Below are 11600 nucleotides of genomic sequence, written 5' to 3' on the forward strand. Positions count from 1 at the left end.
TGCCCTGGGCTTTGGATTTATTCACAGAATAGTTGCCTAGATGTCAAGAAAAATACTAAATTATTCGTAAGAGCTATAGGTTATGAGACTGATAAGCGCATCAATCAACATTCGATGACGAATTTTCCAAAGGGGAGAATGATGCTACACCCCATATTTTTGTACGTGAGAGTACGTTATAAGTCAATTGATGTAAAATCAGAAATGAGATCATATTTGAAAGTACATAAAGTAAGTTAATCATGTTAACTTGGAGGTTACAAATATTCATGATCATGAACTGCAAGTACCAAGGGGTTGGAAAGCTTAGAAAATGGATGAATTGAAGAAAATAGGTTTCGTCGAAAGTCGACAAGTTGGGAATGTTATAACATGTAATTTTGGGGTGAGACTAGGGTGCTCAAAATAATAAGGAGGTTATATTATGATTTATTTTAGTATTATGTTAGTCGTGTGTTATGTTTCGAAGTCAAGTGAGTTGTGAAACAAAAGTTAGCAAAGATCATCACAAGTTGCATTCATAAATATGCTAAAAATTAGGTCAAATATAGCGAGAATTTCTCCTAATGTACATGAAATTACAGGGTTGATCTACCTACCAAATTGAAGATCTATGAGTCTAGTTTCCAAAGGAATAAACTGTGCATTGATACAACATTGGATTAGAGAAATATTCACGTTTTCAGGAGACCGCGCAGATTGGTAGGTGACAATTAGGTGCATCACCTACTTGCCAAAACGAGAGGCCTCAATTAAAAAATCCAAAGTCAGCTAAGAGGGGCTTTTAAGGGCTTATCAACTCATTTATTTCAGCCATCTTTCAGACCAAGAAAACCATATTGAACCCCTGCAACTCCTCTCCATAAATCCCACACAAACCCTAGGTTATTTCGGGTGTTACGATGTGATTCAAGTACGAAAAGCTAGGACAGCTTGCTAGTTTCCCTTTCTCCTTCTTGTAGTTGTGTTGGGGGACTGATTTTGGATGAAGAAGGGCTAGGTTTCGTGGGTTCTACTCAGTCCAAGGTAAACTTATTCTTCTCCTTCCATTACCTATGCTTGTACGAGTTATAATTCGATCGTAAAGACTAGACCTAGCGAGTTTCGAAAGAGTGGTATGTTGTTTGTTGTTGCGTCACTATTGGATGGTTGTAAACTTATTTTTAAGTGAATTCATAGCTGGTTTATTTGATAAGAGGCTTAATTATGTACTGTTGGTTGTGTTGCTCAATTTCAAAGAAAAGATAAGTCAAAACGTCTTTTAGTAAACTAAAAAATCAATTTTGAGTTGCTGAACTTGTGGGACTGTTTTGTGGGCTGTTTCGTGTTGTTGTTGGGTTGTCTCTTATGCTATTGTTTTTATGGAGTTTGGGAGGAGAAATGGTGTGGAGAAACACCACATAATGGTAGGGTGGTTTGTTGGTCATTCGACGTAACATTTTCGGATTGTTTGACACTATTATGTTTGTCATTTTGTGTATGAAGTGATCGGGGTATGTTGGGCTATTTTGTGGGAAAATGATGTATACATGTTTTTATTGTTATGTTCTTGTTGTTGTTGGTGTTATGTTGAATTGGGAGGAAATAAAGATTATAGGGGAGATGCTGCCCGTTTTATTATAAAATAAGCTTGTGATGGATATAAGGTTGAAAAATGATGTATATATGTTGTGTGTTGGTGTTATGTAGAATTGGTAGGAAATAAAGATTATAGGGGAGATGCTGCCCGTTTTATTATAAAATAAACTTGTCGTTCATTGTGCGATAGTTGAACCTTTCATAATTTGATGATAGTATTGTTATCATTGTTGTAAATTAAGGTGAAACGCGATGAGTTTAACGTGGTTATTGGATAGACTGTGATAAGGTATGTTAAGGTTAAACCTTTCCTTCATTTTGGCATGATCTCGTAACTACATGTGTTTGATAACGAGACATAAAGAGATGTTCGTATTCTTGAATTTATGTACATTATCATAGTCTCATAAGTTACAGTATCCTTCCTTATAAAGACTTTATATTCAGTTAAGTATTGTCTTCTTCCAATTAAGAGATGTATGTATGTACATACATACATACATACATACATACATACATACATACATACATACATACATATATATATATACACATATATATACATATATATATACACATATGTATGCATATATATATATATATACCTATATATATAGTATTACAGTATTTTTACCACCATCGAGCTATAATCATTGGGCAGGCCTTTATTGAGGAACCTCTGAACAGATGGTAAGTTATATATCGAGCCTACTATGGTTGAGTGCCTATGAGCGAGCCCAGAATGGCTGAGATACAGAGCTTAGTATGGCTGAGCGCATATGAGAGAGCCTACTACAACAGAGCAGTTACACATATCGAGCCTTATAAGGCCAGACAACTATTTTACATACTATATAGAGAGAGTTGAGTCAGTATCAGTAGGTAAGCATATCTTCAGATTATCTTTGACTCCCAGTTACATTTAGTTATTATATCATCAGTTCAGTTTCAACTTTCAGTTAAATAGTTGCCTTACATACTCAGTACATTATTTCTGGGGACGTTGCATTTCATGGCTGCAGGTCCTGATAGACAGCTGGATAGACCTTCCCAGTAGACAGAGCCAAACATCAGCTTGGTTGGTAAGCTCCACTTCCCCGGAGTTACCAGGTCTAGACCTTGGAGTCCATTTTATATATACAGGTTTGATGGGTAGGTCGAGGCCCTGTCTCGACCATAATGCAGTTCAGCTATCTCTAGAGCCTTATTGACCAGTCCTGTATGTTTGTATATCAGTAGATGTTCATGGCGGCCTCGTCAGCATGCACATTATATATACATACATATTTATATATATGAGCTTTTGGGTATGTTTACCTTTCATACGAGAGAGATGATATTTTTTGATGATTCAGAATATCACCTCATCAGCCTAGGTTGAGGGTTGCCCCTCTAGAGTTCACAGTTACAGAGTAGTATGCACGGGCCGAGTATGGCACCGGGTGTCGGTCATGCCTCTTAAGGTTTGGGGCGTGACACGTACCCGCTAATTTCTAAGGCACATTTGTCCAACTGGCCCGAGAGCTCGAGTTTGTGCATTATGTTTCTTAGTGGGTAAGAAGTTACAACACATATGTGTGGCTTTGAAAATATGGCTTTAACTTTTTGGAGGCGCTGAGCAAAGCGAGCGCCAAATTTTTCAGGTGATGATACCTTGTTTCGGCCTCACCTAGAGTTCTACTTACATAACAGATAGGAAATTTCATACCTTCATCTTCTCGGACTAAGACTCCACTTACCGCTACCTTGGATACCGCTAAATACAGGTACAACTGCTCATCCTCCTTCAAGAGTATGGAGCAAGGGTGGACTCGAAAGGTACCGTTTGAGTTTTTCCAAAGCTTGTTGGCATTTCGGAATCCAAGAAAAGTTATTCATCTTCTTCAATAATGAGAAGAGCCGATGGCTCTTATTAAAAGACCTCGATATGAACCAGCCTAGGGCAGCTATGCGCTCGGTTAGCCTCAGAACGGCCTTGGCACTATCCACCACGGTTATATATTCTACAGCTTTAATTTTATTGAGATTGATCTCAATCTCTCGGCTGGACACCATGAATCTAAGGAATTTCCTGGATCCGACCCCGAATGCACATTTCTCCGGGTTCAGCTTCATGTTGTATCTCTTCAGTATGTTAAAGGTTTCCTGTAAATATTTCAGATGGTCCTCTGCTCGCAGAGACTTAACTAACATGTCATTTATATAAACTTCTATTGACTTTCCTATTTGTTCTTCGAACATCTGGTTTACTAGGCGATGATAACTGGCACCGACATTCTTTAATCAAAATGACATTACGTTATAACAATATGTGTCGAATTTATTGATAAAGGAAGTTTTTCCTTGATTGCCCGGGTCCATCCGGATTTGGTTGTATCTGGAATAGGCATCGAGAAAGTTGAGAATCTCGTGCCCGGCCATCGTATCGATCATGCGATCAATGTTAGAAAAAGGAAAAGAGTCTTTAAGGCATGCCTTGTTCAGGTCTTTGTAATTTACGCACATTCTTAACTTATTTTCCTTTATAAAAACTACCACTATGTTAGCTAATCAATCCAGGTACTTAACTTCCCGAATGGAACTTATTTTAAGGAGTTTGGATATCTCGTCTTTGATGAATGCATGCTTGACTTCGGACTGAGGCCTCCTTTTCTATTTAACCAGATGGAAATTCGGATCGAAGCTCAGCTTATGAGTGGTTATTTCTGGTGGGATCCCTATCATATCGAGATGGGACGAAGCAAAATAATCAATGTTAGCTATAAGGAATTCGTTCTTTCCTAAGCTCGGGAGTTAGCCCCGTGCCTAGGTATACCTTCCTATCGGGCAAGTGTTTGATCAATATGAATTTCTCCAGCTCCTCAAAATCATCAGGGGTGATAAATGACCTAGGGACTCCGTAATCATCATCCTCACCTGCTCCTTTCTTCTTCGGTTCGGTCGAGGCCAGTATCAGTTATTGCTATTTAGTTTCTTCCTTCCTAACCAGCTTCGTGTTCTTTGATGTCAAGAATGCGGACATCGGGATCTACCTCATCGACCACGAACATTTCTTTTACGGCTGGCTGATCCCCGTAAACCATCTTGATTCCTCCTAGTGTGGGGAACTTCAGTGCCTGGTGTAGTGTTGAGGGTACTGCCCTCATATTGTGAATCCACGGTCAACCAAATAGAGCATTATATCTCATATCTCCCTCGATCACATAGAATTTTGTTTCCTGAGTGGTCCCAGTTGTATTCATCGGTAGGGTTATTTCCCCTTTAGTAGGTTCGCATGCCATGTTGAATCTATTCAAACCCCGCACTGATGGCACTATTTGGTCTTGTAGACCCAGCTGCTCTGCAACCCTCGATCTGATGATACTAGCCGAGCTACCTGGATCAATCAACACACGCTTAACTTGAGATTTATTTATGAGTACAGATATTACCAGTGCATCATTATACGGTTGTAAGATGCTTTCGACGTCCTCGGCATTGAAAGAAATGGTCCCTTCCTGGATATAATCTCGGGTTCATTTTTCCCTTGTGATAGACACTTTAGTGCGCTTTAGAATTTGTCCCTGGGGGACGTCGACTCTACCAATGATCATGTTAATGACGTGCTGAGGTTCCTCTTGTTCGGTCTGTTTGTTGGAGTCCCTAATCCTGAAGTGATTTTTGGCTCGATCACTCAGAAATTCCCGGAGGTGCCCGTTATTGAATAACTGGGCCACTTCTTCTCTTAGTTGTCGGTAGTCCTCGGTCCTGTGGCCATGAGTGTCATGATACTTACACATTAGGTTAGGGTATCTCTGGGTAGGGTCGGACTGCAATGGCCGAGGCCACTTGGTATCTTTGATGTGCCCGATGGAAGATACGATGCTGGCAGTATCGACATTGAAGATATTCTGATAATCTTGATTCCTCTCTGGCCCCATGTGGCCTGTCGAACAATTTTTGCTCATGAGTCCCCAGCTATTGTGGCCTCAATAGTTTCTTTTTTCATTTCTCGCAGGGTTACACTCAGATCCACTACCCCTTCAATCTCTGTTATACGGTTGATACTGATCTCTGTTCGATCTTGGTTCATGATCGACAACTCTCTTAGACCTGTCATTAGTTCTGATGAGATAAACGGACCCGGAGGGTGCCCCGAGCTGATCGTCCTCGACTCTGATCTTTGATTGGTACCTATTATGGACGTCAACCCAAGTTAACGCCGGGTATTCTATCAAATTCTGCTTCAGCTACTGTGAAATTAAGGAACTTTAGGGGTGGAGTCCTTGAGTGAACGCCCGAACGGCCCAATAGTTTGCAACCGGAGGCAGGTCCATTTGTTCCATTTGAAACCTCGACATGAATTCCCTGAGCATTTCGTTATCTCTTTGTTTTACTTTGAAAAGGCCCGATTTTTTTATTTCGACCTTGATGGACCCGGCGTGCACTTTTACAAAGGCATTTACAAGCATAGAAAAGGAATCAATAGAATTAGGGGGTAAGTTGTGATGCCATATCATTGCTCCTTTTGATAGGGTAAGTTGTGATACCATATCATTGTTCCTTTGGACAGGGTTTCTCCGAACTTTATCAACAAAACCGACTCGATTTCGTCATCTTCTAAGTCGTTTCCTTTGATGGCACACGTGTAGGAGGTCATGTGTTCATTTGGATTCGTGGTTCCATTATACTTCAGAATTTTGGGCATACGAAACTTCTTCGAGATTGGCTTCGGTGCCATACTTGGGAGGAAAGGCCTTTGGTTTCTTAGAGTCCAGGCCTTTCAATATCGGGGGCGCTCCTGGGATTTGATCAACTCTGGAGTTATAGATCTCCACTTTTTTATCGTTGGCCTTAAATTTCTTCTCCCCCGATTCTACCCGCTTTGTCAGTTCCTCAAGCACCTTTATTATTTCGGGGTTGGTCCCGGGCTCAACTTCACCCAACTTTTCCTTGACTTGTTCATTTCTTCGGGTGTTTTTCCAGGATGGTTCGGGCTCAACTCTGTTGGGGGCGCGACTTTGGTTTTGTAGTTGGTCTATCGTTGCTTGTTGGGCTTGTAACATTTCGGAGATAACCCGTAGACTGATCTCGTCGCCTTCACCGTCGTGCGTGCCCCGAGCTGTTGAACGGGCTCCTTCACGAACGTTGTTCTCGTGGTCGGTCGGCTGGTTTGCATCGATGGCCACATGTGAGTTGGCATCGATTGGGTCTGCAACCGGGACTTTGTTGGGGTCAGCAGGGGGCACCTCGTTGCTAGGTACTATATTGTGGTTTTCGCCATGGTGGCCAGACTCAGCATCAACGATCAAGTGAGCAGATTGAGAGTTTGACATTCTCAAATTACCACTATTATCCTTATCCCCATGGTGGGCACCAAACTGCTTACCCTTAAAAATGGATAACTATTAAATTTATACACAATTTTAAGGATATGTGAACTAATTCAATACAAGTGATTAGCAACGTTATATGATTCAAATTAAAGATAGAATAAATGGCCAAACCAGTAATAGTGCTGAGTTCGGGCTTGGTTGCGAGTGAAACAATTAGCCTGCCTTCGATTCGGAATCAAATACTTATGAAGGGCTATGAACAAAATTAAGAACTTTGAATAACCTCTAGAAGCAGAGAAAAAAAATGTATATTGCCTTGTTATGCCTGTTACAATGTCCCTATTGAATAATCAGCTCCCCATTTATGTAGTAGGGGAATTTTACCCAAAGTACAATTCTAAGAAAGGTACAAATCTTCTTTTTCACTAATCATGGAACTGCTTTCGATACGTGCCGAGATTCACGCTGTGATATCCGATTGGACGCGAATATGACAACCTTTTGTTAATCGTGGGCGGTCATTCGGTAATGCTCTCTAAGGTCTTGGAACTCGAACTGGATCCGAGGGGCGTGTTCTCGATGGCTCCGAGGGCAGGTGGTTTGCTCGGGACTTGATACGAGAGGCTCCTGACTTCGATTCTGATTCCTTGTAGTCAAGTCCTTGCTTCGTTTTCCTCGTTGGGAAATCCGGGTGCTCATTACCCCAGTTTTACCCGTATACACTTGTAATATAGATATGTCTCAAAAAGCTTCATTAAGAAATAAATGAAATATATTTTGGTTAGGCCAAGACCTAGCTAGTGTATTTTACTTCAGAATGCAACACCAAACTTAATAAAGAAGCAATAAGTCTATTGCTTAATTACTAGATACGTATGAAATTCTCCACTCTCCTCAAAATTTATCCTACCTGTGACTTCAATTCTAAGTTTCAAGAGTTTAATATTGAAACATGTGAATGAACTATTAAACAAAAAATTGTGGAGAAGAATTTCAAATAATAATTCTAATGAAAGATCAAATTAAAGTCTCTCGAATAGATTTGAAGTGAATATAAAATATTGTTTTTTCCATTCCAAATCGAATGTATTACATTGACTTTCCACGATTATTAACAGAAAAATTAGTACCATTTGAGTTAATATGCCGGGATACATATACGTTCTTTTGGCTTTTTAAAACAAAGTAGAGAAATAGGAAAGATTAGAAGTGTGTCTCACTTAACTTTTTATGATTATTATACATAGAAAGGTTTTATTCTAACTTATCTGGGAGCGGAATCCTCACCCGAACTCTTTTTTCCATTTACATGCAGTACACTACTGCTGGATACTTACTCATAGAAATAAGTAATGAAGAAAGTATTCTTTCAGCAGCAGAAGAATAGAAACGAAAGCGGAGCAAGAAGGAAGAGCAAAAATGAAGAGATTAAAAGTTAACATATTGAACAAAAAATATAGTAGGGAGGGCCTGTGAATGTAACGGAAGAAAATTAACAAGTTAGTGTCTATTGCACGGATACGCTTTTAAACTTAGAGGTGACCATATATATTAGAGTTTAAGTTATATATATCGTTAGTGTAAGGAATATTTACACTACCACATCATATTTATTTGTTGTAATAGGTAATCCGCCTTATTTTCAAGATTTAAGCGTTGGTACGTATACAATATGTTTACAATATTTTTCCACCAAATTTTTTTTCCTAATTCTAAATATAGTGGCTCTGTTAGAAAATTATATAGTAATAAAATCCTTTTTCTTTTTATCAGCTCAGCGATCCACGTTTGGATAAGTTAACAACAGTAGGGATCGGATCGGAATAGCTCTTTACCTTTAAACGAGAATATATTAACGTTTGAATACAGCTTATGGTGTAATGAGTATATGTAATGGTTAATGTCAAAGGCCGAGAGAATTATCCATGTAGTTGAGAATTGACAATTAAGTAGTTATATTTTAATGGTGTAACACTGAAATATCACCTGGTCCTTCTCTCATTCCTTACTAAGCCTCTTCCACCTTCCAAATAAAGGGGAAAACGAACATTTCCTCGCATTTAGTTGGAGTATATCCAAAACCAATCATCTGCATTGATCAGTTACTGTCCACTGCATCATTTTAGAGGTGTCATAACTCAAACAAGTATGCTAAATGGTCGGATTGCCATGCAAATTAAGGTTACAACTCTCTCTTAAGCCCTATATAAAGCTCCCCTTACCATGTCAATTCAATCATCCATCTTCTCTTTGGTAACAATAAAACTAATAAACACCGACGAGAGGAGTAACCTCGAGTTGTTGATCACTATATATCATCTTTCCTTTTTTCCTTCTACATTATTCTATAGGAAAGAGGGAAAGAAATTATATATATCTCAAAAAAAAAAAAAAACGAGAAAAATTAAAGAAGAGAAAAGATGGTGGGGAAAATAGTGGTTTCGTTAGTATCCTTGATTCTTCTAGTTGGTGTGATAATAGGAGTGGTGGTGGTTGTACACCAAAATGGGAATCACAAAGAAGATCAAAGCACCAAAGTCCAAATGAAGAAAGTGCATGAGTTTTGTCAAGCAGCTGAATTTAAAGACTCATGTGCCAAGAGTCTTGAATCTGTAGCCAAAAACGATACAGCTACAATTAATGACTATCTAATGGCAGCCTTCCAAACTACAGTGGAAGAAGTGAAGAAAGGACTGCAGGAGGCTGGGAAGACTTCTGTGAACAAAGACAGCGATCCTTACAATCACATGGCAATAGAGGATTGCAAGGAGCTGTTGCAAAGAGCTGTCGAAGAACTTGAGGACGCGCTCAGCTTGGTTGGAGAGACCGACACTGAATCACTAAATGAATATACATATGATCTGTTGAACTGGCTCAGTGCCGTCTACTCCTACCAAAGCATGTGTGTTGATGCCATCGACAAGCCCGAGTTAAAAACCGCTATTCAAAATGGCGTTGTCAATGCCACACAACTCACTAATAATGCACTCAACATTGTAGCCAAGATTTCAGACCTCTTCCCATCCTTCAACATTCAAATTCCTGATAATCTTATCAACAGCAGCGACAGCAACTCACCTCATCGCCGTCTCCTTGAGGCGAACAAGATCGATCAGGACGGTTACCCTACATGGTTCCCCGTTGCTGACCGTAAGCTATTGGTAAAATCCGGAAAAGGAAAAGGACAAGGTGGTGCTGCTGCTGGGGCTGCTCCAGTACTTCCTCCAATCGGTCCCGGACCAATTACTCCTCACGCAGTAGTTGCCAAGGATGGCAGCGGCAAATTTAAAACCGTCACTGATGCAGTCAGAGCATACCCACCAAACCACCAAGGTAGATACATTATCTATGTCAAGGCCGGCGTTTATAACGAACAAGTCCTTATCGATAAGAAACAAACAAACGTGTTTATGTATGGTGATGGCGCAGGGAAATCTATCATCACTTGTGACAAAAATGTTAAAATATCGAAATTCACCACCTCCAAAACTGCTACAGTCGGTAAGTACATATATACTCCCATTGGAAATTAAAACCATGCATGCATTAAATGAATTAAAGAGTTTAAGTAGTTGTATATATATTGCAGCTGTTGAGAGCGAGGGGTTCATAGCGAGAGGAATTACCTTCCGCAACACAGCGGGTCCAGAAGGGGAACAAGCCGTGGCACTTAGAATCAACGGAGATAGGGCGGCCGTATTCGACTGCAGTATGGAAGGATTTCAAGACACCCTGTACTATCAATCCCATCGCCAGTTCTACCGCAACTGTGTCATCTCTGGTACAGTGGATTTCATATTTGGCATGGGCTCGGCGGTCATCCAGAACAGTGAGATCATTGTGAGGAAGTGTGGCCCGAAACAGAAGAACACAGTCACAGCTGACGGCAGGGAATTGCCGAGTGAAATCACTGGATTGGTATTGCAAAACTGCAGGATAGTACCAGACAAAGAACTCTTCCCAGTGAGGTTCGCGGTAGAATCTTACTTGGCCCGCCCATGGAAGCAATTATCCACCAATGTGTTCATAGAAAGCGAGATTGGTGATTTCATTAGGCCAGAAGGATATCTCAAATGGGACGACCACCCATTCCATCAAACATGTTTAGTCTATGAGTATGCAAACAGAGGACCTGGTGCTGCTACTAACCTTAGGAACAAACTTTTCAAGAATTTCAAGGTCCTTAGCCCACAAGAAGCAACTAAATACACGGTTGGGGCTTGGCTTAGAGGTAATGAGTGGTTGCCTGGAACTAATGCACCTTTCTACCTTGGTCTTGGTGGGAAATAATTAATTTAACCACATTCCTACTTCTCAACCCTATATATATTTATTTATGCATATTATATTGCATAGGATTCGTTTTTGTTGGAGAAGAATCGATCATAATTGTAAGTAATTAGAAATTACATATGCTATATGACAACATATTTCATTTTTGTGAATGTAATAAGGCCATTATAAATTTCAATGTTACTATTTGTTTTGATATATGTTCCTTACTGGTGTCATTAATTGTCCTTCTAGATATTCAGAATAATTTTTCTTCTTACTTACTGTTGGTGATTTCCGCTGCTTAATCCTTTCTTCATCGTGTCAAAAGCCATCGACTTGCACCAAAATAACAATTATTAAGTACTTATATTTGTCACTGATTGAGAATCTCAGATGAGGACCAAAAGAAAGGTGGAATAATACACAGGATAA

General features: G+C 39.8%; 1 protein-coding gene across 1 annotated transcript; it reads left to right on the top strand.

The window, feature by feature from the left end:
• The first annotated feature begins 9148 nt into the window (after positions 1–9148).
• On the top strand, positions 9149–11384 carry LOC107832019 (pectinesterase 4-like). Its single transcript, XM_016659821.2, has 2 exons — positions 9149–10394; positions 10483–11384. The coding sequence occupies exons 1-2, from the start codon at positions 9314–9316 to the stop codon at positions 11181–11183; spliced, it is 1782 nt and encodes a 593-aa protein (XP_016515307.1). The 5' UTR covers positions 9149–9313; the 3' UTR covers positions 11184–11384.
• The last annotated feature ends 216 nt before the right edge of the window (positions 11385–11600 follow it).

This window comes from Nicotiana tabacum, chromosome 22 (genome assembly GCF_000715075.1).
Source record: "Nicotiana tabacum cultivar K326 chromosome 22, ASM71507v2, whole genome shotgun sequence".
NCBI classification, from domain to species: domain Eukaryota; kingdom Viridiplantae; phylum Streptophyta; class Magnoliopsida; order Solanales; family Solanaceae; genus Nicotiana; species Nicotiana tabacum.